Raw genomic sequence first — 27,449 nt, 5'->3', positions numbered from 1 at the left:
CCAGCATTACAATTTTGCTAATGACCCTGAGACACTGCTTGATTTTTGTTTGAGGAACTAGCCTCCTCCTGGAGGACTTTTTAGTTTTGGATTCCCTCAAGGCAGTTAAACTACTTGTAGTAGACTGACAAGACTTGTGGAAAACACTTCTCACACCTGCTCACATTGAAGGACTAATTTTTAGAGTTCAGTCTCTGCGCAGGATGGGACTCCAGGAGCTCCGGGAGCCGAGTGCCCCTTAACCCCGGGCGCTGGGAGCCCCGTGCACTCTTTCACCAGGATTCCCGTGCGCCCTGTCCCCAGGAACCCCGCGTGCCCTGTTGCTGGACCCCAGGAGCTCCGGGAGTCACGCGCCCTGATGCCAGGAACATTGTGCGCCTTATTTTCAGGTACCCTGTAACCGGGATTCCTGCCGCACCCTGGGAGCCCAGTGCGTCATGTCACTGGGAACCCCACGTGCCCCTGATGCTGGAGCCCAGGGAGCCATTCGGCCTGATGCTGGACCCCAGGAGCCCAGGGAACAATGGGCCCCCTCCCTCCCAGATGCCAGGAGCCCCGCACGCCAGGATCCCTGCGCACCCTGTCGCCTCACCCCGGGAGCCCACTGCGTCCTGTTCTTGGGAAACCCTGCGCGTGCTGATGCTGGACCCCAAGGGCTCCGGGAGTCGTGCGCCCACCACCCCCAGACGCCGGAAGCCCCGCGCACCCTTCATCACGATTCCCGAGCACCCTGTCAACAGGAACCCTGCGTGCCCTGTTGCTGGACTCCTGGAGCTCCGGAAGCCGCATGCACCTTAACCCCGGGCACCGGGAGCCCCTTGCACTCTGTCACCAGGATTCCCATGCGCCCTGTCATATGGATTCCCGCACGCCATGTCACATGGATTCCTGCGCGCCCTGTCACCAGGAACCCCAGGAGCTCTGGGAGCCATGCGCCCTGATGCCGGGAACATTTCGCGCCTTATTGCTGGACCCCAGGAGCCCAGCCCCACCCTCTGGATGCGGGGAGTCTCAGGAACCTAGTCATCGGGATTCCTGCCGCACCCTGGGAGCCCAGCACGTCCTGTCACTGGGAACCCCGCGCGCCCTGATGCTGGAGCCCAGGGAGCCATGTGGGCTGATGCTGGACCCCAGGAGCCCAGGGAGCCATGCGCGCCCTCCCCCCCCAGACGCTGGGAGCCCAGCATGCCCTGACGCCAGGAATCTTGTTGCTGGACCCAAGTAGCCCCGCAACTTGGGATCGCCGCACGCCCTGTCGCAGCACCCCGGGATCCCTGACCGCCCTGTCACCAGGAACCCCAGGAGCTCTGGGAGCCATGCGCCCTGATGCCGGGAACATTGCGCGCCTTATTGCTGGACCCCAGGAGCCCCGCCCCACCCTCCGGATGCCAGGAGTCTCAGGCACCTTGTCACCGGGATTCCTGCCGCACCCTGGGAGCCCAGCACGTCCTGTCACTGGGAACCCCGCGCGCCCTGATGCTGGAGCCCAGGGAGCCATGCGCGCCCTCCCCCCCAGACGTTGGGAGCCCAGCACGCCGTGACGCCAGGAATCTTGTTGCTGGACCCAAGTAGCCCCGCAACCTGGGATCCCCGCACGCCCTGTCGCCGCACCCAGGATCCCCACACGCCCTGTTGCCGCTCCCCGGCATCCCTGAGCGCCCTGTCGCTGCACCCCGCGAGATCTGGGAGCCACGCTCAACCTACCCTTGGACACCGGGTGCCCCACGCACCCTTCACCGGGATATCCAAGCACCCTGTCACCAGGAACCCCGCACGCCCTCTCCCCAGATGCCGGGAGCCTCAAGCGCCCTGTCGCTGGGATTCCTGCTTGCCCTCCCATCGCACCCCAGGAGCCCCGCATGCCCTCCCACCCGTAGCCCCTCGCGCCCCATTGCTGCTATCCTTCAGAAGAGTAAGCCTGTGGCATAATAGCTAACAGCTAGCCTTAATGCTTATTATAAGCTTTCTACCGGAATACTTGCAGGAAACTGGCAGGGACTGACCAAACAGTTGTCCGGGAAGTGCAAAGTGTAAAGACTGAAAGCAATTGAGAAAAGCGCCAATAAAGTTAGTATGCAATGACCTAAACCTTGTGAAGAACCCTCAGGAACTTCTCCCAGAAAGTAAAAATGGCAGGAAATCACCTGCATGTGTGTTAATCCTGGCAGAACGGCAAGAGCGGACAACCCAGGGACGGCACTGTCCTTCGTGTCTCACAGCGAGCAGCAACTACAGTCGGAGGTGGCGGAAACGCTGACTGGAGGTGAAGCATGCACTTTTGGCAAGAAGTGCGGAGAAAACACGAATGAGGAGAGATCCTGTCTTGAAGGCTAATTGCACTTTTGATTCCAGATGATGCAGAGTGCCCCCTAAAGCTGTACCAGTTCAAGATGGAGGAGATTGAGGGCTTCCGGTACAGATGCAGGGTGAGTTACTGTCTCTGATGCTTGGCCTCCTGCAGGGCTGGGGGATCCTGACCCTCCCTGCTGTATTTCTGTTTGCAGGACGCAATGCGTTGACCAAGCAGTGACCAAGCAGATGGTGCGCGAGGCTCGGCTAAAGGAGATCAAGCTGGAGCTGCTGAACTCAGAGAGGCTGAAGGTGAGCAAAATTGATCCCTGGTGGTGGGCTGTTAGGTTTAGCTTCATCTCCTAGCCTGACCAGCCCCTACCCCACTTCTTTCCCTCAGACGTACTTTGAGGACAACCCTCGGGACCTGCAGCTCCTGCGTCACGACAAAGACCTCCACCCGGCTGTCATCAAGCCCCACCTTAGTAACGTGCCAGAGTACCTCAGTAAGGCTCTCCTCCCCATTTTCTGGATGCTAACAGTAACCGCTTGTCGCCTGACTCTGTGTTTTGATTTCTACAGCTCCGGAGACCCTAATGGGGTTGTTGGACCCCCTGTCCTGCAGGAGGAGGCATAAGAGGAAGGAGACATCCCGATCAGAGGGAGTTGCCAAGGCCGTTTTCAAGGTGAGGCTGGTTGAGTCCTGTTGACCTTTAACTCTATCAGAAGAGACGATCCCCCAAAACGGGAGTCCAATCAGATATCACCAAAAATCAAAATTATTTTCAGTGTGAGTATTGGTCCGATGTGTCTCTTACAGAAGAACAGCCGTGGGAAAAAAACCCTGAAGAGCTTTTGTTTCACGGGAGGAAAAAACAGGAAGGGCAAGACAAGCTGATCCCGGACTTTTGGAGTGGGGGTAAACTTTTCTAACTGAACTTTGGGTGAAATGTTGTGCCCAAGTCTCACGCACGTTGGATACAATTGAGGAACATTAACTCCACCTGGACTGTCGATGTTCTACGAGGTAGCAGCTCCTGTAGGATCCCGATCAATGCCTTTCGTTCTGAAACCTTTTGATTCTTTTCTAAAAATAAATTCTCCATGACTCCCTTCAGTTCCGTCTGTAATGCTAACACGCTCTTCTTAACGTTAGCATGTTGGCCAATTAGCATGAGGTTCAAACTGGTAATTCGCCTTTGTTGTAAGTGTTTCATTTCCGGTTGAGTCAGATCACCAGGACAACTGACCTGAAGTTGGCACCAGAGGACAGAAGCAGGACTCCTGCTCCTGTCAAAACGAGTTTTTAAGATTCACTTATTTTCCGCTAAATAAACTTCATAAGTAAGGAAAACAAACTGAATTGTTCCTGAAGGACACATTCTCGTCGTTCCTGCCTTTTTTTTTCTCCAGGGTCTCCTCCCACTGTCCAAAAACACTTGGTCGCTTCATTCTCCAATCATTGCCTCCATCTGACCTTCACGGGATCCTCTACTGTCACATCAACTTACTTCCTGTTCTTCTCCCTTCGTTCATAAATCTCCCTCGGCCTTGAACCTCATCGTCCTTCTACCCAGATCTTCACCATACCTCCTCTGTCCATATCCAGACCATCTCGGTCTGACTTTATCTCCAAAACATCGAGCATGTGCTGCCCCTCCTTCCTGATCCTCTCTATCCTTCTCACTCCCAAAGAAAACCTCCACATATTCATCTCTGCTGCCTCCTGTCCCCTCCTCTGTCTCTAAACCAGAGAGCATGGCTGGTCTTACCACCATCTCCTCCACCTTTTAACGCTCTTATCACTTGACACCTTACTCCACTTGCTCCACACTGCTTGTACACATTTCTTCACTTCTTCTGCACACTCTCTATGAAGTTGTCCTTAAGTACATAAAATCCTGCACTTTGTTTATCCACTCGGTTGCCTCACCATTTCACATGGGTCCCTCTCATTCACACTCATGTATTTTGTTGAGCAAACAGCCTCTCCTTTCCAGAGCATACCTTCCACCTTCAGATTCCACCTCCCAGCATCTTCATCTCAAATGGCAGATCTTTCACAAATAAAATAGATGTGCTGACTGTAACAGATAGCCGCAAACAGACTCATCCAGGACTGTTGTATTTCGCTGATACTTGAGATGTGGCTCCTCTCATCCATTCCAGACACGGCAATTGAGTTCACTGCCATGACAGACAGTTATTCCTGTCAGAGCAAGGGACTGTGTATTTACATGAACAACTGGCGCACCAATGCCACAATCATTGATAGCCACTGCTCCTCACACTTGGAGTACATGACTGTCAAGTGCAGACCCTCGTCTCTACCACAAGAGTTTCCCGTTGCCATCGTGAATGCTGTGTGTATTGCACCGAGTTCTAATGCTAACTCTGCTCTTACCTATCTGCACAATGCCACTAGCAACCAACAGAACCAGAAAACCTATCCAGAGGTAGCCCATATGTATGCAGGGGATCTTAACCAACGATTAGAAGGTAGTGCTCCCCAAGTTCCATCACCATGTTCAATGTGCCACCAGAGGAGAAAATACTCCTACGCTACAGGGCTGCACTGCTCCCCCATCTCAGCCTACCTTATCGTTTCCCTTCTGTAGATGGTGCCTCTCAGCAGCTGCAGGACTGTTTTTAAAACAACAACCTGGATATTTTTCAAGACCAGGATTGGGAAGTGTACACCTCAACTGTGTCTTGTTACATCAACACTGTGTTGCCACTGTCATGGTGGACAAACAAATTTGGGTGTATCCAAACCAGAACCTGTGAAGAAGCGGAGGTCGAAGTGCTCCTAAAAGACAGGAACGGTACCTTCTCATCTGGGGATAAAGCTCAGTTCAGGGCTGCCAGAGTCAGTATGAGGAAAGGCATCAGAGAGGCCAAGTTATATAAAAAGAGGGCTGAGCAGCCCAAATGACTCCAACCAAGTGGCTCTTGTTTAAACATTTATTTATTCTAGCTGTTGTCTTACATTTTTTGCTGTTAACCTCAGCAGAGGACAAATGTTTCTTGACACTTGTCATTTGTCAGCAGTCTCTGCAGAACTCAGCAGAAAAGATTTTTCAGGGAAAACACCTGGACCATCGTGAGTGTGTGTTTGTCTGAAAAAAATAAAACACTCACTTCTAAATGCCAGTTTCCCACTATTTCTTTTCTTGTGGAGCTGCTTCTATGGCCCATGAAATCACAGGAAGATTCTGTCAGGTTTTCTTTTACAACAAAATCCACAGAAAAGAAACCCCGGTTTCCAAGTAGAGATTTTCTATCCAACAAAACAATTCAATATCAGTAGCAAACCCCAAAGTATGTCTGTTCAAGCAGATCAACGTAGACCTGGAAATTCTGGATGAATAAACTGCTTGTGTGTGTGTTTGAAAAGCTGCCACCAGATCGCTTCAGATATCAGATGCAGAGAAGTGGTGTTGCATTCAGAGCCAGATCTCAGGATGATTTGTCAACGTGTTGTTGGGAAACATGTCTTTCAGTGATGCTGAGTTTTTATGGAGTCAAATCCTTTTTAAATACACTTTTAAATTTTTTCCAATTTTAAACTCCATTCTAGATGTTGAACTCGTTGTTCCAAGTTTTCAGCTGGACTGAAGATGACGTCTCCTCTCTTCGGCCACTTCCACAATTCATCTGTAAGCCTGAAGAGACACAAAGAACAAAAATACATGAAACGGCCGAGAAAAGAAAACACGTTTACAAGAAATTCTGGAAGGCAGCTTTCAGGAGGAACTCACTGAGTGCAGGGGTTGGTTTGTCCCTCAAGATGAGGAGGGTTTGGGATTGAGTTCCTTCAAAACTTCTGAGCTGTCGACAGCTGGAAGGTCAGAAACAAACAATTAGCTCGAATCCTGTTCCAAACTACAGGAGTCTTTTCCCTGCAGGAAACACCTCTGCTGGTTTCACATTTTGGATCTTCGGAGAGCAAGTCACTTCCAAAGAATTAAACATAAAGTGCGTCTACTTACAAGACAGACGAGCTTTGGCTGAAATACAAAGAGAAGAGAAATAATTCAGCTTTGCCAGAAGAGTTTGCAGACGATGTGTCTCAACATGGCGAGGCTGAAAGTCGGAGCCTCGCACGGCTTCACGTTGGGACAAAGATATTTACAATGAAACAACATCGAGTCCAAGTCAAACATCTCCCTGTGGAGGTCTCTCACCAGACTTCTTCTTGTAGAAGGCGTATCCAACGACAACCGCGATGAGCAGAGCAACAACAACCAGTGTGATGACGACGGGGAGGACGAGGCCAGGCTTTGCTGTCCAGCAAAACACAACACAAACAGTTTCTGGTCTTGAAATCGTCTCTCTGCTTCTCTGCGGTTCAGTTCTTGTTAACCAGTTAAGTTTGACTGATCCTGACTTGAACAATTCGGCAAGAAGAAAAAGCCCGACTGATGGCAGACATGAATCCGACACACTTTGGATCTGAAGATCTGGACGCTGATGGGAAACTAGAGGGTCGTTTCCTACCTTCATCCCCTGTGAGTCCAGTCTTACCGTTGCTCCTGATGGCGTCTCTGTCCAGGACGGTGACCATGTCCTCCTTGACACCGGATAGCTTGAACACACACTTGTATGCCCTCAGATCTCCAGGTGTGTCCGGGAGCTTCAGGTCAGTGCTCATCTGGAAGGTTCCGTCGGAGTTGGGGAGGATCTCTCCGAGCTCCTGAGGGACCTTCTCTCCGTCCTTCGTCCAGAACAGCATGGCTTCCCTGGGGAAGAAACCGGTGGCGTGGCAGGTGACCGGAGAGGAGGAAGTCTTCTGGAGGAGATGCACTCTGGGAAGATCTGGAGCGTCAAGAGAAACAGAGTTTCTGTCAACGCCTGAACTCAGAAGAACTTCCATCCACACGGAGGAGGCAGATTAGAAAGTGGGCAGGAGAAGGAAGGCAGAGACATGGAGGAAGAAGAGTGAAGATACAAACATCACACCTTCTTCTGCTGTGGACAAATATTACTCACTGTCTCGTCTAAACTTTCAATATTTAAGAGTGAAATCAGCGAAAAAGCAGAAAGGAAGAACCCAAGAATCTGCATCCACTGAACAGAGAAGCAGGAAAGAAGATCGATTGATTGATTGATTGATTGATTGGTGTGTATTCATTGGATATCAAACTGGCCTTAGATGGACAATTTTACTGGAAGTCCCAAAATTGTTTCCTCAAAATCAAGAAAATAACCAAAGATTTGGAAAGAAGTCGAAACATTGTTGAGGCGACGTCAGGTCATGTGATTCCACCAGTTCTCAGCAGGGAGCTCCTCCCGTAGTCCAGATACTTCTTCAGCCACTCAGGACAAATCTGGGTGAGGTAGTGCTTGTTGTTTTCCTTTATGGCCTCGTTATTGTCCCACTTCTGTTTGGTGATGTAAGCCTGTGGTCTCGGAGCGATCCATGTCAGTGTCTTCAGGTCAAATGAGATGAAATCTTCTCCATCATAAGAGTGCTGATGAAATCCATTCACTTCTCCAGTCTCATCGTTCCACTCACAGCCAGACATAGACTGGAGAATGTGGACTCCTGAGAGAGACAGAAGCTGCAGTGAACCAGTGAGATCTCAGCACAGTCCGCTGTGTTTATTATGGGATGGACATAAACTCAGGGTGCAGAGCTGTGTGTCTGTGTGTGTGTGTGTGTGTGTGTGTGTGTGTGTGTGTGTGTGTGTGTGTGTGTGTGTGTGTGTGTGTGTGTGAACAAACCTCCAGTCTGGTTGAAACGCTGCTTTGCAGTTTCAATGTTGCCTTTGAAGACATACTGGTTACCCAGTGAGTACTGGGTCTCTGTCTCCCAGTACTTTGGATCATCTGCTGAGACTTGGTCCATCCAGGCCTGTCTGGGTTCTGTTGTTCTGGTGTTGCTGTCATAGTGAACTATTGGAACTTCATTCACAAGACCAACATCCACAAACTCTGGGAAGTTTGGGACTTGAGAGGATGCCGTGACAAAATACTTCATGGAGTGAATCACTGGAAGAAATATTTCACCGAATGATGAGGTTTTGGTGACTGAAAGTTCCATAAACAGCTTTAAGTTACTCAAAGATGTAAAAACACAGTGAATGATGGAACTATTCTAGAACTTACACTTTAATTTAGCAGAAAAGCAGTTCAACATTTAGTCAGAAATACTGCAAGTCAATCTCAAAGTGAAGGATTATTTCCAGTATTTTAGGAAATGGGATGATTTCAATATGAACAGATAAAACTCCAACATTAATAGAAAGGGACTTTATTTGAAGATCTTTGCTTCTGTCCTTCCTTCATGCTGGATTTCCTGAATGTCTTCATATCTACTTTCACTTTCGTTTTGTCTGATCTTAAACTCCAAACAACGTCCGTATTTGCTCCCATCTCCTCTGAACTCTCACTCTGAACTAAAAACTACAGTTTCCATCTGATTCTAAAGGTGAAATATTGATGAGAAACAGGCTGAAGATCATCTTTGGACCAAACTAAACACGAGCTGCTGCTTCAGACTCTTTGAGGAAATCAAATGAAGCGAAAAGAAACGGACTTACCGGCCGTCACGCTGGACGTTCCCATGACAACCAGCACAAGTAGAAAGATCTTCATCATCTCCAGGTTTGAAGAGCCTTCAGATGTTCAAGCATTGTTGTTCTCAAACACACGCTGGGCCTCCAGGTGAAGGATCTGGAGCTCCACTGAAGGATCCACTGGGGAGGAGCTGCAACGAACCCCCGTCTGAGCCAATGAGAATTCAGATTGGCCCGAAACGTCACGTGTCGCCAGGTAAACTCAAAATGCACAGGCTAGACGCTAAAGTCGGTCAGAATGAGTCAGAATGCTTTTATGGTCGTGGAAACATTGCTGTTAGTACTGTAAAATGCAAAGATATAAATTATAAAAAGTATATAATAAAAAAAAAACAGTTTACATATCGGTGTGGGAAATACTGCGTTGTATGACGCAGTTGTTTTTATCCACTTTATGAGGCGATTTCATGATAAATAAAACTCATTTCGAGTTTCCCGCTGGTCCAAAGTCATATTAATACCGATCAAAGTTTCAATTGATGGATTTTCTGCTCTTTCTTTCCGTCCTGATCAAAATATCACGTCAAGCGTCAAAAACATGCGAGTTTCCTGTGACTGAGTTTGTCTCAGGGCGCCCCCTAGTGGACGTCTGGAGAACTGCAACCGTTTCTCAGTGGAAATGCAGTTTTGTGAATTAAAACATTTGTTCAGTTCAACTTTCTTCACATATTGTTGTTATTAATTATCAATGCTATTCGTCCGTGTGAAGGCAGCGATCGTGTTCATGTTTTCTCATAATAATAATCACGTCTACAACTTTTCTATGAAATCACAATGTCCCATTTTCACAAGACACTAAATTTTGAACAAATCCTGCACTACATTGCTCATGTTAGTAAACATACAACTATTTTTAAACATTCTCATCACATTTTGAACCTCACATCAAGTACCTGCCATCAGAACTCTTTCATGGACTCACTTACTCATTCACTTCAATGCAAAAAAAGCCCTGTAAAAACAGTTAATGCAACTGCACTTTCATACTGCTATCACTTTTCTTTTTTTTCTTGCCACTGCACCTTCTGTCACTTGTTGACAGAACTGACAAATCGAAAGAAAATTGCGCTCCTGCCAAATCTACCTCTGCATAATTCGCCGTAGTTCTCTGTTGTTCTACTTCAATGCTCTGTATAAGAATAAGAACAACTTTATTTATCTCGAAGGAAAATGTTGTGCCAGAGTTAAAAGAAAAACATAACAATAATAAATAATACTGGAAAATTGTATTGAAAAAAAAGGGGGGGATAAGAAATATGTGTGAACATCTGGCAGTTTTGACAATAAAGTTGACTTTGACTATTTGTGACAAAATCATCATCTTTTACATCTGATAAATATGAGATTACTCAAGTTTTGATTGTCCGGGCCAATACTGGGAGAAAACAGCACTAAACATCTGCCTGGTCCAAAGGAGATATAAGCTTCTCAAAAAAAAAAACAGAAGGTGAACAACTGACCAGTGGAAAAAAACAAAACAAGAGAGTGAACCGTAAAAGAACTCCTACCTTGGCAATGTGTGTGTTGAGTTCCCAGGATTTAGTCAGTCCAGTCCAACGTGTCCCGTTCTGCTATCAGCTACGTTACTACCTGTCTACCTGACGGGCAGGATCGGAGGGTCCGACGTCTTCGTGACGGACCAATCGCGGTGGATCTGGGTCATACGGTTGGCCACAGCTCATCCACAGTCTGCACGGACTCGCCACCTCAGCGTTCTCATTCAGGTTTTTAAATTGGTAGAAGACAGAAATACCTTCATTTTCACATTCAGTTCTACACAGAGCGCAACATCAGGGAAATTTGACCCTTGCATTTAATCCATCATGGATGAACCGTGAGCAGAAGGCAGCTAATGAGCAGCGCCAGGGGTTCAAGGTCTTGCTCAGCAAAACCTATAATGGCTCGGTGGGAACTGAACCCAGAACGTTAAGTTCCGGGGAGAACCACTCTCACACCCTGAGCCACACCGCCCCTCAACTCCAAAGGGCTATATGCTAAGCTATCGATCTTGAAGTTGGCTGTCAGTTGTCACAGGGGGTGTGGTCAAGGAGCGGTGATTGACCGAATGATTGAACTGGGATTACATTCACCTGTTCACTGTGGCGGCTGCATGGAAAGGGAGTGAAGAGGGGAAACGTCATTTTTGTTGAACGCAAACCAACTAGAAAGTGAACATTTGGAACTGCGTGCTGTGCCTCGCCTTGTCTGTCTTGGTTGTTAGTCGTTGGAATAAATAAGGCCAAACGAGGGCATGGAAGTGGACTTAGCCTCTCCTTCACTTTGTTTTTTTTCTTGGTTCGGAGTCTCTACAACTTTGTCGACAAACAAGCTACACCCAAGTGGCATCTGTGGACACAAGGATCACGTCTCACAGTGCACCACTGCAACGCCAGAGACTTGTGGTAGGACTGTATCACGCTGTGTATGTTGGCTTGAACGGAGTTTGATAGACAGCGCATCTATCGGGGAGTGCTGTTTGTATGGGAAAGTCGGCTGAGGCTATTGTTTTTCGAACACGAACTTTATTTCAGGCAGCATGAACACACAGAACGTTCGTTCTTCACTGGACACATACAAGCAGAACAACACGATGATAGAGCAGTAGCACCATCTATTGGTAAAAGTACTGCCCATTTACAACCCAAACACTATCCAGTGTCAATGCTGGAGGTTCAGTAGGCAATGGAGAGCAAAACATGGTTCTTGATATATGAAAAGGCACAATGAAATAGCAAAGTTGATCCCTGCCCAAGAGAGATATTCAGTTTTTTTTCAAACTAAATGTTTATGTAGTTTTTCTTTAAATCAATGACAGGTACATATACCACATATAATAATAATAATGAATATGACCCAACCATCTCCGACCTTCTCTCCAAAACATCGAACATGTGCTGTTCCACCACATTTCCAGTCTTGGGCAAAGGTCCAATTAGGATAGCCACTGGATTTGAGGGCTTTACCAATATTTTGGACCTCACTTTTTCTGTATTCGGTGGTTGACGGGATGTTCTTGGTCCGGTGGTGTAGAATTCTGATAACCCCGAGTTTGTGTTCAAGGGGGTGATGTGAGTCAAAGAGTAAAAATTGATCAGTGTGTGTTGGTTTCCAGTTAATCCTCTGTCCTGTTGAGTATGAGTGCAATAGTCCAAGAAAGGAAGTTTGCCAACAGTGATATCTTCCCTAGTGATTCTGATGATGGGATGGACATAAACTCAGGGTGCAGAAGTGTGTGTGAACAAACCTCCGGTCTGGTTAAAGAGCTGCTTTGCAGTTTAGAGGTTGACTTTGTACCACTGCTGGTTAACCAGTAACCTCTGGGTCTCTGTCTCCCAGAACTGTGGATCATCTGCTGAGACTTTGTCCATCCAGTCCTGTTTGGGTTCTTTTCTCCTGGTGTCGCTGTCGTAGTGGGTTATTGGAACTTCATCCACCAAACCAACTTCCACAAACTCTGGGAAGTTTGGGACTTGAGAGGATGCTGTGCAGAAATACTTGATGATTGCAATCTGAACAGACATAACTTCAAGATTAATAGGATGAAAGCAATTTTATTTGAAGATCTTTGCTTCTTCACATTCTTCATGGTGTATTTCCAGAATCTCTTCACATCTACAGTTAGGCCCAGGAATATTTGGACAGTGACACAATCGTCATGATTTGGGCTCTGCATGCCACCACATTGGATTTGAAATGAAACAACTACAACAGAATTGAAGTGCAGACTTTAAGGTTTAATTCAAGGGGTTGAACAAAAATATCTGAATAGCATGTAGGAATTGTAGCTACTTTTATACAAACGCTCCTCATTTCAGGGGCTCAAATGTAATTGGTCAAATAAACATAACCCCTAGTAAAATGTTTATTTTCAATATTTTTTTGAGAATCCTTTGCAGTCAGTGCTTGAATTCTGGAACCCATGGGCATCACCAGACGCTTGGTTTCCTCCTTTCTGATGCTTTGCTGGGCCTTTACTGCAGCTGTCTTCAGTTGTTGCTTGTTAGTGGGTCTTTCTGCCTTCAGTTTTGTCTTGAGCAAGTAAAATGCATGCTCCATTGGGTTGAGATTTGGTGACTGACTCAGCCATTGCAGAATATTCCACTTCTTCACTTTAAAAAAACTCCTGGGTTGCTTTTGCAGTATGTTCTGGATCATTGTCCATCTGTACTGTGAAGCGACAGCCAATCAACTTTGCTGCATTTGGCTGAATCTGAGCAGAAAATATATCCCTAAACACTTCACAATTCATCCGGCTGCTTCTGTCTTTTGTCACATCATCAATAAACACAAGTGGAAGCCATGCATGCCCATGCCATCACACTGCCTCCACCAGAAGATGTGGTGTGCTTTGGATCATGAGCACTTCCAATTCTTCTTCACACTTTCTTCTTCCCATCATTCTGGTACAGGTTGATCTTAGTCCCATCTGTCCAAAGAATGCTGTTCCGGAACTGGACTGGCTTCTTCACGTGTTTTTTGTCAAAGTCAATTCTTTCTATTTTTGAGGTTGACCAATGGTTTGTACCTTGTGGTGAATCCTTTTTATTAACTCTCATCTTTATGGTAGACATAGATACTGATAGACCTACTTCCTGGGGAGTGTTCTTCACCTGAGGGGATGAATGAATGAATGAATGAATGAATGAATGAATGAATGAATGAATTTTATTTAAGGACAGACAGTACAGTGCCATTAAACATTTCAGCATAAAACGCGATATGAGAAGATGGATGTACCAGACAGGCTTAGCAGAGTTGCTATATTGCACCCGGCTGTCCGTGGGTGGAGTAAATGTACTCCAGTGGGGAATAAAAACAATTAGAAGTAGCTAAAACAGGTTGAAGACAGGTTAAAACCGGAAAACAAGTTAAAACATGTTAAAACCAGTTAAAACCGCTTGCTTGTGGTTAGGGCCGTGATAAGAGGTTCATCTCATTCTTTTTTTTTTTTTTTTTTTTATTATATGCAAAAGCAGGGCGGAAGCATCAAGGAGGCTGGCGGGGCAGGTCGCTAGACAGTTTGGCTCGAGACGGAGACGGTTCTGGCTTAGTGTTGGCATATTTGTTTTCTTAGCAGGAGCTGTTTGGTGGCTTCAATGAAGCTCCGAAGACTCAAAGTTTTAACTCCTAGGGGCAGATCGTTCCAGAGTTTTGGGCCGACGAAAGAGAGCGAGTTCTGACCGAAAGATGTTTTTTTGTTTGGAACGGAGCAGTTTCCCTGGGTGCCACTTCTTAGGTTGTTGTGGGATTTGTCGAAGAATTTGTCTAGGGGGCCGGGGGCTGCACCGCTTAGTATTTTGTGGACTAGGGTGAGGTTTGCTAATTCGAAGATGTGCGGGAGGGCAAGAAGATTATGTTTTTCGAGAATTCTACAGTGGTGATGTGTGAGATTTTTTTTATCTAGAAATTTTTAGTGCTCTTTTGTGCACAGCTGTAATTTTGAAAATCGCATTACTAGTGGCGAAACCCCAGGTAGTGCTGCAGTATGTTATTCGGGAAATGATGAGGGCGTTATAGAATGTTTTGGCGGCATCTAGGGAGAGAGAGTCTCTTATCTGTTTGAAGGTGTTTACTGTCCTTTTCAGGTTGTGGGACAGGGCGTTGGCTTGTTTTTCAAAGTTTAGGTGGTTGTCAATGATAATGCCTAGGTATTTTGTTTCGGTGAGGTTTTGGATTGGCTCATTATTAACCGTAAGAGTGAGATTGTGGTTGGGTGGTAGTGCTCTGATTGAGAACAAGACCGCCATTGTTTTTTTGACGTTGAGCGCTAAATGGTTGGTTTCTAACCAACCCGCGATTCTACTTAGAGCGCTGTTTAGGGTTGTGTTGATTTCGCTTATGCTTTTCGCATGAGCCAGGACGACGGTGTCGTCCGCATACATTTGTGTCATGATATTTGGGCAGATGCTTGGGAGGTCGTTGATGTACATACTAAATAGGAGCGGAGCTAATGTCGAACCTTGTGGCACTCCCATGGTGCGTTTTCCAAATGCGGATCTGCTTCCGTTGATATTTACGGTTTGGGTTCGGTTATTTAGGTAGGAGGCGAGCCAGTCGCGTGTGTTATTAGATAGGTTGAAGAGTTTCAATTTTTCAATGAGAGTTTTATGATTGACGGTATCAAAAGCTTTTCTGAGATCCAGAAAGATGGCGCCTACCTTAAAGCCGTTGTCTGGATGTTTTTTGATAAGTTCTATTAGATGGCAGCATGCAGTTTCGGTGGAGTATTTGGGTCTAAATCCGAATTGCATGGGGTGAAGTAGTTGGTTGGCCTCTAGATGGTTTGTTAGTTGCTTCGCTACTGTTTTTTCTATTACTTTGGAAAAAACCGGTAGGATGCTGATGGGTCTGTAGTTATTTACGTCTTGAGCGTTTCCCGCTTTATGAATCGGCGTGACCACAGATTTTTTCAGCGCCTCAGGGAAGGTGTTGTTGACAAAGGACTTGTTGATCAGTGACGTTAGGGGGAGCACAAATGCTAATTTGTTACGTTTGACCGCGCCGGCATCGATGTTATATATGTCCTTGGCTCTGGAGTTCGAGAGCGATGTGATGTAGTTTAGGGTCTCTAACTGTGTTATTGGTAAGAGCTCAAGGGGTGGTGTTTGGAAAAGGGGGGCCGAGACAGAGATAACACCGTCCGCCATTGGACAGATGTTGAGGAAGTGTTTGTTAAATGCATCGGCAACTGCGATGCTGTCTGTGATGAGTTCGCCTTCCATATTCAACTGTAGATTTTTTGAGCTTTTAGCTGGTTTGCCCGATAGTTTGTCAATCTGTTGCCAAAGTCATTTACTATTTCCTTTGGCTGTGTGAATTAGCGTTAGGAAATAGTTTGCTTTGGCCAGTCTGAAGGCAGCGATCGTTTTATTTCTGAGTGATTTGAAAAGGAGGTGGTCAGATTGTCTTTTCGCTTTGATATATCGTTTTAGTGCCAGGTCGTGTTTTTTCATGATTACCTTTAAGTTGTCGCTGAACCATGGCAATTTTTTCTGCTTCTTGCAGGCTTTCGGGAGTACGGAGTGTTTATTAATTTTATCAGTTGTGTTGGCGATGATTGCTTCACAGAGTGCATCACGGTTCGTTTCCATTATCATCTCAACCCATGGAATTCCTTCAATATCGTTGTCTAGTTGTGGAAAATTTTTTGGGGGGACGAAAAGGGTTTTTCTGAGAGACTGAGGGATATTTTTGGAGTTGTTGATTTTCCTGATTAAGAGGATGAGATTGTGATCTGATAGGCCCGTCGATAAATTGTAGGTTTTGGTGATTCGTTCGGGCTTATTTGTGAATATTAGATCAATTGTAGAGTTGGAGAATTTGGAGATTCTGGTTGGGGAGTTAATGAGTTGGGTGAGGCCTGACTTTGAGCAGGTCTGTTTGAGCTTTGAACTGGTCTGTTTACTTTGCCAGTTAAAATTGAAATCGCCAATTATGATTTGTCTCCCAGAGTTTTAATGATGTGGTTCAGTTGGGTGAAGTCATTGTCATTTTCTTTGGGTGGTTTGTATATGACAACGATATTCAAGGGCATCTTGTTTGCAAAAACCATTTTTATACCTAAACATTCCATACATCCATCTGGGAGTGTGATCTCTTCACATTGAAATGTGTCTTTGATATAAAACACTATTCCACCACCTCTCTTGGGGCGGTCTTTTCTAAAGATTTTAAAACCAGGAAAAGTGACAAGGATACTCTCAATTGAAGCAGATAACCAGCTTTCAGAAAGGGCTAGAAAGTCTAAATTTGTGTTTGATAGCAAGATTTCAAGTTGTGCTTTCTTTGGTAACATGCTGCGTATGTTAAGATGACCACCAATTAAACCTTTGTGTTTGAAGTTGGGATTCCATATCATATTGGCGTGGTTAACCCTTTGGAATATTTTATAAGTGTTTTGAAAATGACAGACTGCCGGGTGCAGTTGTTTCTTTGCGCCAGCAGGGGGCACTGGTGAACGATTTGAGTGCGTTGCTTGTGGTGATCCGGCAGGGGGCAGTATTGTTTCACTGATGGGTGTAACACTAGAAGCTCTTGATGTTATCGCCAGAGTTACTGTGTCCTGTTTTGATGGGCCTTCCGTATCTCCGTTGGGAAGAGATGATTTGAGTTCACATATGAGGTCCTCTCCCTCGTTGGAATCCATATTTGCGACGTCATACTCGTACAAGGGCTTGTGATGGGGGGTTGGCGTGGAGTCGAGGAGTCGCTGCCCAGGCCTCATCAGAACCTTGGTTCTGGTGGCGCCTGGGCACCGCTGATCGCGTCATTGTTTGAGATATTGGAGAATATTCTCCCTGATGATCTCGGCACCGCGGTAATTGATTCGCTCCCCGTATGCAAAAAGTTCTGGGCGTTTCCAGAACGAGTCGAAATTGTGTATGTATCCGTGACCGGATCCATCGATTGATGTGTTCCATATAAGCGACTGAATTTTTCGGAACCGTCCCGAGGTGCCGGGAAGGTTCCGGAAAGGATACAATGGCAGTTGAATTCGTTATTAATTTGGCGCGTGAGACTTTTTAATTGGGTCATCAATGCCCAATTTTGTCTGCGCCTGGCGTCATTGTTCCCGGCGTGAATGATAACGGTTCGTGTTTTGGGGTGTTCCGTGAGAATCAGAGGGACGTGCCGTTTAATATCTGCGATGTTTGCATCGGCAAAAGAGTGAGTTATAGTTTCGGGTAGTGAAATCGAACTTACATTTTGGTCACCGATTAGCAGTCTTTTAGGAACCGTTTTATGAGGTGGGAACTGTTTTGGGGTGTTAGTGGTGGTCTTGTGACTGTCGACGTCTCGTCTCGGCGTGCGGCTCCGAACAGCATTTTTGAGGAGTTGAAGTCTTTTGTTGGTGGAATTGCGACGAGAAGGGAGCGTACCTCCCGGCGCTGGGAGTGGTGGGAAAGCCGATTCACTGTTCAGTCTCAGCGGGGTGCTGGCTTTCCTCTCCCGCGTGGGGTATGGATCTCTGACTGGGTCCCAAGGAAGTGTGTCTTCCAAATCCTCTCTACTACCGAAAGAGGTGGCTTTGAGTGGGCTGAAGACCACTGTGTCGTCTTGGGTTGTTCTTGATGTGCATTTCGCTTCCGAGCCGGTGGAGAGTGATGTCACTATGTCGCGCAAAAAGTCTTCTCCTTCGTTAATCGCCCGGAGGGTGTCAATTCTCTTTTCCGGAACCGCGTTACGCTTGAGCAATTTCGCACAATTCTGACAGGCGCTGTCGTCCGGGTGGCATTGGTTTGCGAGCGGGGAGTGGGGCGGCATGGTGCTGGCGGGGGAGCGGAGGTTGACGGGCGGGGGAGATGTTAGGTCCTCGGCGGCCACAGTGAAAATCAGCAGGCTCTCTCTTACCTCCGGCCCCGTGGGCGGCGAACACGCCGCGTAACGGAACCACGGGGAGGTAGGCAGGGAGCCGGGCAGTTATGCGCGGGGCCGCAGGTCGATCAGCTCGTAGTGGCTAGCTGCTAGCAAGTTGCCGGTGGAGAGTGATGGCGAGAGTGATGCAAACGTAAAGCAGCTTTTACCGCACAGAGACAAGCGTTGCGCTACAGTTTTGCAAGCAGTGCTCTAACCTTTGTTACGGCAGCAGCAAAACAAAAAGGTAAACTCACTTCTTCGGAGGAACCTGTCGAGCTCCAGCGGCGCGGTCTATGGTGGTGACGCCAATTCACTGAAAGAAGAATAACCAGTGTCCTGGCGGCGGGTTCTTGCTCCAGGCGGTTGCAGTTGTGAAGGGGTTTTTCTTCACCATGGAAAGGATTCTGCAATCATCCACCCCTGTTGTCTCCTGTGGAGCTAAGGCCCTTTTTAAGTTCCCAAACTCACCAGTGCACTTTTTTTTTCAGATTTGGCTACTTTTAACATTTCTGCTATCTCTTTTTTTCGGCCTCAGGTTGGTCTGTTTCACCTCCATTGAGAGGTCCTTTGACCACATGTTGTGTGTTCACAGAAGCCGCTTCCACCTCTTTTGTTTTTTCAAAATGCTGCTGGAGGACAGCAGCCTGTTGCAGCAGCTCCTACTATCTTTAATTCTGTCTCTTTATTTCCTTAACTTATTTATTGACCTGTCCACTCTTCTTTCACGTGTGTGACTAGATACCGTTTCTCTAATGCACTGTGTTGTTTGCCACGGTGTTCCTCCTGCCAATACTAAAGGCAATAAGAAGCCTGCTCCTAAGCTTCTAGCCTTACTTCCATTCCACCTGGTCTCCTGGACACACAATATATCCACCTTCCTTCTCTGCATCATGTCGACCAACTCTCTACCTTTTCCTGTCATAGTTCCTATAGCCCCCCCTGCCCCCCTTGCAACTCGCACCATAACCTGGTACTCGTGGACACCGGTGGTGAAGCAGCAGGCGGCCAGCACCAGGTCTGTGAAGATCTGGTCCAAAGCCACAGAGAAGGCATTGTAGGAGTGCTTCAACGCCACCGACTGGAGCCTTTTTGAAAGGACTTTGGTGACAACATCAAGAGCCTCTCCCGTTGCATAACAGACTATATCACAATAAAAGGTCTGTTGTTTCAATAACAACAAGACATGGATCAACAAGGACATCAAAGGCCTCCTTAACAACAAGAAGAAGAGAGCCTTCATGGCTAAGGACCACCAGACCCTCAGGGCTGTCCAGACGGAGATGATGGGGAAACTATGGGAGGCACAGGCAGTACATGGGTGTGGAGGATGCACTCATCTCTCTCACTCATAGAGCCCTATCTCATGTGGAGCGTACAGTAAGCAATGGGAGAGTCACCTTTTTTGACTTTTCCAGTGACTTCAACAGTGCCGTCAACCCACCCTCCTCAAGGACAAGCTGCAGAGTATACAACTTCACCCTCACATCACTGCCTGGATCCTGCATTACCTAATAGGACTGCTGCAGTATGTCAGGGTGGATGGGTGTGTTTCTGAGGCCATGGCGTGCAGCACTGGAGTACCCAAGGTACTGTCCTGTCTCCATTCCTCTTCACCCTCTTCTCCTCCACCTTCCAGTACAACTCCAGTTCTTACCACCTGCAGAAGTTCTCAGATGACTCTTCCATTGTTGGATGCATCAACCAGAGACCAGAAGCACTTCCTCGTCAACATCTCCAAGACCAAGGAGGTGGTTGTGGGCTTTCGGAAGAATCAGAGATGTACCATCTTCAATGGGTGGCAGTGGGGAAGGTGAAGGACAAATTGGGAGTGATCCTGAACAATCCTTCCCATCCCCTGCACCACGAACTGTTGCTGATGGGATGCTCCTTCAGCCAACGGTTCATCTTACCCTGAACGCAGAACCAAAATGCTTTAGACGCTCCTTTCTGCCTGGAGAACAACAGTATGGATGGCACACAACTCTGACCAGCCTGAGGTGCATCTGTGCTGCTTCCACAATCTCACTACCTCACCCATGTACATGTCATGCCCTAACTCTGCTGTCTTTCTTACTCTTGTTTGTCCCAGGCCGCACACATTCTGCCTATTTTTGTTTATTCTTATTCTTGTTATTGCTATTGTCGCTCTACTTATACTGTCATTAAGATCTGGTTGTGTATTTTTCACCCTTACTGTTCCATTATGTTGTCTCAATGAAAGAGAGGCAAGAGTAGAAGAGGGGACTATTGTAGACCACAAATTAGTAAAAGTGAAGTGAGGAAGGCATTGAAGAGGATGAAGAGTGGAAAAGCAGTTGGTCCTGAGGATATACCTGTGGAGGTGTGGAAGTGTCTAGGAGAGGCAGCGGTAGATTTTCTGACTAGATTATTCAACAGGATCTTAAATAGTGAGAAGATGCCTGAAGAATGGAGACAAAGTGTGCTGGTGCCTATTTTAAAGAAGAAAGGGGATGTGCAGAATTGCGGCAACTATAGAGGGATAAAGTTGCTGAGCCATACAATGAAGTTATGGGAAAGAGTAGTGGAAACTAGACTGAGAGCAGAAGTCAGCATTTGTGAACAGCAGTATGGCTTCATGCGTAGGAAGAGGACTACAGATGCAGTATTTGCGTTGAGAATGCTAATAGAGAAGTACAGAGAAGGCCAGAGGGAGTTAGATTGTGTTTTTGTAGACCGAGAAAAAGCATATGACAGGGTGCCAAGAGAGGAGCTCTGGTATTGTATGAGGAAGTCTGGAGTGGCAGAGAAGTATGTTAGACTGGTGCAGGACATGTATGCTGGCTGTGAGACACTGGTGCGGTGTGCTGTAGTTGTTGCAGAGAAGTTCAAGGTGAAGGTAGGACTCCATCATGGTCTTGTTTGCAGAGGTGATAGATAGGCTGACAGATGAGGTTAGACAGGAATCTCCATGGACCATGATGTTTGCGGATGACATTGTGATCTGTAGTGAGAGCAGACAGCAGGGAGAGGAAAATCTAGAGAGGTGGAGGTATGCTCTGGAAAGGAGAGGAATGAAAGTTAGTCGCAGCAAGACAGAATATATGTGTGTGAATGAGAGGAACTCGGGTGGAACGGTGAGGCTACAGGGAGTGGGGATCAAGAAGCTGGAGGATTTCAGGTACTTAGGGTCAACAGACCAGAGCAAAGGAGAGTGTGGAAAAGAGGTGAAGAGACGGGTCCAAGCAGGTTGGAATGGGTGGAGAAAAGTGTCAAAGGGTATTATGTGATAGAAGACTGTCAGCCAGAATAAAAGGAAAGGTGTATAAGACAGTGATGAGACCAGCGCTGATGTATGGACTAGGAACTGTTACAATGCTCAAAAGACAGCAGGCAGAACTAGAGGTTGCAGAGATGAAGATGTTGAGGTTCTCTTTGGGAGTGACCAGGATAGACAGGATCAGGAATGAGTCTATCAGAGGAACAGCACATGTTAGATGTTTTGGAGAGAAGGTCAGAGAAGCCAGACTGAGATGGTTCGGACATGTGCAGAGGAGGGATAGAGAATATATTGGTCGAAGGATGCTGGAATTGGAGCTGCCAGGAAAGAGGTCTTGAGGAAGACCGAAGAGGAGATTTATGGACGTAGTGAGAGAGGACATGAAGGTAGTTGGTGTGAGAGAGGATACGGAGAATAGGGTTAGATGGAGACTGTTGATTTGCTGTGGCGACCCCTGAAGCGAAAAGCCAAAAGAAGAAGAAGTCCAGAAGTCATACTGCTGCTCACAAAGGCTGACTTTTGCTCTTAGTCACTACGCTTTCCCATAACTTCATTGTATGTCTCATCAACATTGTCCCTCCATAGTTGCCGCAATTCTGCACATCCCCGATTTTCTTAAAAATGGGCACCATCACACTTCGTCTCCATTCTTCGGGCGTCTTCTTACTGTCTAAGATCCTGTTAAATAATATAGTCAAAAACTCTACCGCTGCTTCTCCTAGATACCTCCACAGCTATATCATCAGGACCAACTGACTTCAATGCCTTCCTCACTTCACTTTTCCTAATCTCTGCTACTTTGTGGTCTACAATAGTCACCTCTTCTACCCTTGTCTCTCTTTCATTTCCCTCATTCATCAGCACTTCAAAGTACTCCTCCTATCTTCACATCACTCTTCTAGCATCTGTCAATACATTTCCCTCACTATCCTTAATCACCCGGATCTGTTGTACATCCTTTCCATGTTCATTTCTCTGTTTTGCCAACCTGTATTGATCATTCTCTCTCTCCTTGCTGTTCATCCAAGCATACAAGTCATCATACTCCCTTTGTTTTGCTTTTGCTACCTCTATCTTTACACAGTATTGCCCTGTCCTCCTGTCTGTTCTCCTCACTCCCCTCGTTGCCCCACTTCTTTGCTGACCACTTTCTCTGTATATATTCCTGCACTTCCTCATTCCACCACTAAGTGTCCTTATGTACTTTCCTCCCAAATGATACACCAAGTACTCTCCTACCTGTCTCTCTGATAACATTAGCTGTAGTTGTCCAATCATCTCCAAGCTCTCCCTGACCACCTAGAGCCTTTCTCAGTTCCTCCCTGAAAACCATACAACACTTCTGCCTTTTCAGCTTCCACCACTTTGCCCTTTGCTCTGCCTTTGTCTTCTTGATCGTCCTTGTCCCCAGAGTCATCCTACAAACCACCATCTTATGCTGTCTGGGTATGCTCTCACCCACCCTATGTTCCTGTCTCTTCTGGAAAAAAATGTTCACTACAACCATTCCCATCCTTTTTGCAGAGTCTACCACCATCTGTCCCTCTGTGATCCTATCCTGTATACCAAATCTGCCCATCACTTCTTCATCCCCTCTATTGCCCTCCCCAACAAGCCCATTGAAGTTGGCACCAATTACCGCTCTCATCTCTGGGGATATTCTGCATCACTTCATTCATCTCCTTCCAGAACTTCTCCTTCTCCTCCAACTTACATCCTACCTAGGACATAGACACTAACAGCATTGAGCATCACACCTTCAATTTCCGTTTTCAGACTCATAAGTGTGTCTGGCATTCTTTTCACCAACAGAATATTCCTAACAAACTCCTTCTTCAAGATAAGTCCTACTTCATTTATTTTCCTGTCAGTACCATGATAGTACAATTTAAACCTGCTCCTAAGCTTCCAGCCTTACTTCCTTTCCACCTGGTCTCCTGGACACACAGTATTTCCACCTTCCTTCTCTGCATCATGTCGACCAACTCTCTACCTTTTCCTGTCATAGTCCCTGTATTCAAAGTCCCTACTCTCAGTCCCAGACTCTTGCCTTTCCTCTTCACTCACCGCTTCTGAACACACCTTCCTCCTCTCCTTCTTTGACCTACAGTAGCCCAGTTTCAATGGTATCCTGTAGGTCATTGGTGCCAATGGCAGTCGTTGACCCGGGCCTTGACAGATCCCGTATGAGATTATTAAGTTTGATTTGCATGTTTGGTTTTGGCTCAAGGAGACACTGGCCCGTGCTGCCCTGAGGCTGAATCATTGTGTATTCACAAATATTCTGGTTAAATCTGCAAGCCTTTATCGAGAGGAGAATTGGATTCTCACTGCAACTGCTGGGTAAGGGCATTTTTCTTTATGATGAAGACCACACCAAGGAAAAGGACTTCATTTTTTTTTTTTGGGTCAAACTTGTTCTATTTTTTTTGGAAAATTTCACATTCATAAAAGAAAATGGACTAACAGCAAACAAAACGTCAGTCTTTCTACAGGAAATGTATGAATACTGCACCGTTATAAATGGACTTCAAAACCCCGGTTCAAAAATAACTTTATTTTGAGAAAAAAATGTTTAATTTTCGTGTGTATGTGTATACATGTGTATATGCTACCCCTGGCTAAATGACTTCCTGTGTATATATTTGTTAATCAAAAAATTACCAAGCGAGCAAAAATATATAATCCTCCGTTCATAGAAACCCCTGTATAACTTCCACAGAATGAATGCCATAGCTTAAGCATGAAAAGAAACAGCCCTTCAAGTCTCTCACAGCACAAGTGTCACTATTGACCCTATAAAATGAAACAAATATAGAATGCAATTCATTTTAAATCACCAAAAGGACAGGCCTTCCCAGCATTACAATTTTGCTAATGACCCTGAGACACTGCTTGATTTTTGTTTGAGGAACTAGCCTCCTCCTGGAGGACTTTTTAGTTTTGGATTCCCTCAAGGCAGTTAAACTACTTATAGGAGACTGACAAGACTTATGGAAAACACTTCTTACACCTGCTCACATGAAGGACTAATTTTTAGAGTTCAGTCTCTGCGCAGGATGGGACTCCAGGAGCTCCGGGAGCCACGTGCCCCTTAACCCTGGGCGCCGGGACCCCCGTGCACTCTTTCACCAGGATTCCCGTGCGCCCTGTCCCCAGGAACCCCGCGTGCCCTGTTGCTGGACCCCAGGAGCTCCGGGAGCCACGCACCCTGATGCCAGGAACATTGTGCGCCTTATTACCGGACCCCAGGAGCCCCGCCCCACCCTCCGGAAGCTGGGAGTTTCAGGCACCCTGTAACCGGGATTCCTGCCGCACCCTGGGAGCCCAGTGCGTCCTGTCACTGGGAACCCCATGTGCCCTGATGCTGGAGCCCAGGGAGCCATGCGGCCTGCTGCTGGAGCCCAGGGAGAAATGGGCCCCCTCCCCCCCAGATGCCAGGAGCCCCGCACGCCAGGATCCCTGCGCGCCCTGTCGCCTCACCCCGGGATCCCACTGCGTTCTGTTCTTGGGAAACCTCGCGTATGCTGATGCTGGACCCCAAGGGCTCAGGGAGTCGTGCGCCCCCCACCGTCAGACGCCGGAAGCCCCGTTCAACCTTCATCAGGATTCCCGAGCACCCTGTCAAGAGGAACCCCGCGCGCCCTGTTGCTGGACTCCTGGAGCTCCGGGAGCCGCATGACCCTTAACCGGGCGCCGGGGGCCCTTGCACTCTGTCACCAGGATTCCCATGCACCCTGTCACATGGATTCCCGCGCGCCATGTCACATGGATTCCTGCGCGCCCTGTCACCAGGAACCCCAGGAGCTCTGGGAGTCACGCTCCCTGATGCCGGGAACATTGCGCGCCTTATTGCTGGACCCCAGGAGCCCCGCCCCACCCTCCGGATGCCAGGAGTCTCAGGCACCTTGTCACCGGGATTCCTGCCGCACCCTGGGAGCGCAGCGCGTCCTGTCACCAGGGACCCCGCGCACCCTGATGCTGGGGCCCAGGGAGCCATACAGCCTGATGCAGGAGCCCAGGGAGCCATGCGCGCCCTCCCCCCCCAGACGCTTGGAGCCCAGCACGCCCTGACGCCAGGAATCTTGTTGCTGGACCCAAGTAGCCCCGCAACTTGGGATCGCCGCACGCCCTGTTGCAGCACCCCGGGATCCCTGAGCGCCCTGTCACCAGGAACCCCAGGAGCTCTGGGAGCCATGCGCCCTGATGCCGGGAACATTTCGCGCCTTATTGCTGGACCCCAGGAGCCCAGCCCCACCCTCTGGATGCGGGGAGTCTCAGGAACCTAGTCATCGGGATTCCTGCCGCACCCTGGGAGCCCAGCACGTCCTGTCACTGGGAACCCCGCGCGCCCCGATGCTGGAGCCCAGGGAGCCATGCGCCCTGATGCTGGAGCCCAGAGAGTCATGCGGGCTGATGCTGGACCCCAGGAGCCCAGGGAGCCATGCGCGCCCTCCCCCCCGAACGCCGGGAGCCCTGCACGCCCTGATGCCAGGAATCATGTTGCTGGACCCAAGTAGCCCCGCAACCTGGGATCCCCGCACACCCTGTCGCCGCACCCCAGGATCCCCACACGCCCTGTTGCCGCACCCCGGCATCCCTGAGCGCCCTGTCGCTGCACCCCGCGAGATCTGGGAGCCACGCGCAACCTACCCTTGGACACCGAGAGCCCCGCGCACCCTTCACCAGGATATCCAAGCACCCTGTCACCAGGAACCCCGCACGCCCTCTCCCCTCTCCCCAGATGCCAAGAGCGCCCTGTCGCTGGGATTCCTGCTTGCCCTCCCACCGCACCCCAGGAGCCCCGCACAGCCTCCCACCGCACCCGGGAGCCCCGCATGCCCTCCCACCCGTAGCCCCTCGTGCCCTGTTGCTGCTATCCTTCAGAAGAGTAAGCCTGTGGCATCATAGCTAACAGCTAGCCTTAATGCTTATTATAAGCTTTCTACCAGAATACTTGCAGGAAACTGGCAGGGACTGACCAAACAGTTGTCCGGGAAGTGCAAAGTGTAAAGACTGAAAGCAATTGAGAATTGAGAAAAGCGCCAATAAAGTTAGTATGCAATGACCTAAACCTTGTGAAGAACCCTCAGGAACTTCTCCCAGAAAGTAAAAATGGCAGGAAATCACCTGCATGTGTGTTAATCCTGGCAGAACGGCAAGAGCGGACAACCCAGGGACGGCACTGTCCTTCGTGTCTCACAGCGAGCAGCAACTACAGTCGGAGGTGGCGGAAACGCTGACTGGAGGTGAAGCATGCACTTTTGGCAAGAAGTGCGGAGAAAACACGAATGAGGAGAGAACCTGTCTTGAAGGCTAAATGCACTTTGGATTCCAGATGATGCAGAGTGCCCCCTAAAGCTGTACCAGTTCAAGATGGAGGAGATTGAGGGCTTCCGGTACAGATGCAGGGTGAGTTACTGTCTCTGATGCTTGGCCTCCCTCAGGGCTGGGGGATCCTGACCTACCCTTCTGTATTTCTGTTTGCAGGACGCAATGCGTTGACCAAGCAGTGACCAAGCAGATGGTGCGTGAGGCTCGGCTAAAGGAGATCAAGCTGGAGCTGCTGAACTCATAGAAGCTGAAGGTGAGCAAATTGATCCCTGGTGGTTGGCTGTTAGGTTTAGCTTCATCTCCTAGCCTGACCAGCCCCTACCCCACTTCTTTCCCTCAGACGTACTTTGAGGACAACCCTCGTGACCTGCAGCTCCTGCGTCACGACAAAGACCTCCAACCAGCTGTCATCAAGCCCCACCTTAGTAACGTGCCAGAGTACCTCAGTAAGGCCCCCCTCCCCATTTTCTGGATGCTAACAGTAACCGCTTGTCGACTGACTCTGTGTTTTGATCTCTACAGTTCCCGAGACCCTAAAGGGGTTGCTGGACCCCCTGTCCTGCAGGAGGAGGCATAAGAGGAAGGAGACATCCCGATCAGAGGGAGTTGCCAAGACCATTTTCAAGGTGAGGCCGGTTGAGTCCTGTTGA

At 48.0% G+C, this 27,449-nt stretch overlaps 3 protein-coding genes across 3 annotated transcripts; 1 reads left to right on the top strand and 2 right to left on the bottom strand.

Moving 5' to 3' along the window:
• The first annotated feature begins 2,062 nt into the window (after nucleotides 1–2,062).
• On the top strand, nucleotides 2,063–27,449 carry ddx56 (DEAD (Asp-Glu-Ala-Asp) box helicase 56). The gene is made up of 5 exons (XM_086153008.1): nucleotides 2,063–2,263; nucleotides 2,353–2,436; nucleotides 2,525–2,601; nucleotides 2,690–2,795; nucleotides 27,322–27,449. Exons 1-5 carry the CDS (start codon nucleotides 2,149–2,151, stop codon nucleotides 27,447–27,449), a joined length of 510 nt encoding a protein of 169 aa, XP_086009134.1. The 5' UTR covers nucleotides 2,063–2,148.
• Nucleotides 5,242–7,178, bottom strand: LOC147231375 (RLA class I histocompatibility antigen, alpha chain 11/11-like). Its single transcript, XM_086152760.1, has 5 exons — nucleotides 6,817–7,178; nucleotides 6,477–6,575; nucleotides 6,282–6,299; nucleotides 6,051–6,130; nucleotides 5,242–5,954 (listed from the first exon to the last, which is right to left on the bottom strand). Exons 1-4 carry the CDS (start codon nucleotides 7,163–7,165, stop codon nucleotides 6,075–6,077), a joined length of 522 nt encoding a protein of 173 aa, XP_086008886.1. The 5' UTR covers nucleotides 7,166–7,178; the 3' UTR covers nucleotides 5,242–5,954; nucleotides 6,051–6,074.
• On the bottom strand, nucleotides 6,998–8,979 carry LOC147231374 (major histocompatibility complex class I-related protein 1-like). The gene is made up of 4 exons (XM_086152757.1): nucleotides 8,835–8,979; nucleotides 8,017–8,283; nucleotides 7,440–7,837; nucleotides 6,998–7,107 (listed from the first exon to the last, which is right to left on the bottom strand). Exons 1-3 carry the CDS (start codon nucleotides 8,890–8,892, stop codon nucleotides 7,545–7,547), a joined length of 618 nt encoding a protein of 205 aa, XP_086008883.1. The 5' UTR covers nucleotides 8,893–8,979; the 3' UTR covers nucleotides 6,998–7,107; nucleotides 7,440–7,544.

Source organism: Fistularia commersonii, chromosome 9, assembly GCF_037954325.1.
Source record: "Fistularia commersonii isolate RoL2024-O1a breed Wild chromosome 9, RoL_Fcom_v1.0, whole genome shotgun sequence".
NCBI classification, from domain to species: Eukaryota; Metazoa; Chordata; class Actinopteri; order Syngnathiformes; family Fistulariidae; genus Fistularia; species Fistularia commersonii.
The sequence above is the reverse complement of the archived record's forward strand: the minus strand, read 5'-3'. Positions and strand labels throughout refer to the sequence as shown.

Excerpts from the sequence above, each read along its gene's own strand:
- LOC147231374 (XM_086152757.1), bottom strand. The coding sequence starts at position 8,892 with ATGATGAAGATCTTTCTACTTGTGCTGGTTGTCATGGGAACGTCCAGC. Across the intron at positions 8,284-8,834 it reads AACGTCCAGCGTGACGGCCG|TGATTCACTCCATGAAGTAT; the intron begins GTAAGTCCGTTT and ends TATTTCTTCCAG. Across the intron at positions 7,838-8,016 it reads GCGTTTCAACCAGACTGGAG|GAGTCCACATTCTCCAGTCT; the intron begins GTTTGTTCACAC and ends TGTCTCTCTCAG.
- ddx56 (XM_086153008.1), top strand. The coding sequence starts at position 2,149 with ATGTGTGTTAATCCTGGCAGAACGGCAAGAGCGGACAACCCAGGGACG. Across the intron at positions 2,437-2,524 it reads CAGATGCAGGGTGAGTTACT|CAGTGACCAAGCAGATGGTG; the intron begins GTCTCTGATGCT and ends GCGTTGACCAAG. Across the intron at positions 2,796-27,321 it reads TAACGTGCCAGAGTACCTCA|TTCCCGAGACCCTAAAGGGG; the intron begins GTAAGGCTCTCC and ends TGATCTCTACAG.
- LOC147231375 (XM_086152760.1), bottom strand. The coding sequence starts at position 7,165 with ATGGAAGTTCTTCTGAGTTCAGGCGTTGACAGAAACTCTGTTTCTCTT. Across the intron at positions 6,576-6,816 it reads AGACGCCATCAGGAGCAACG|CAAAGCCTGGCCTCGTCCTC; the intron begins GTAAGACTGGAC and ends TTTGCTGGACAG.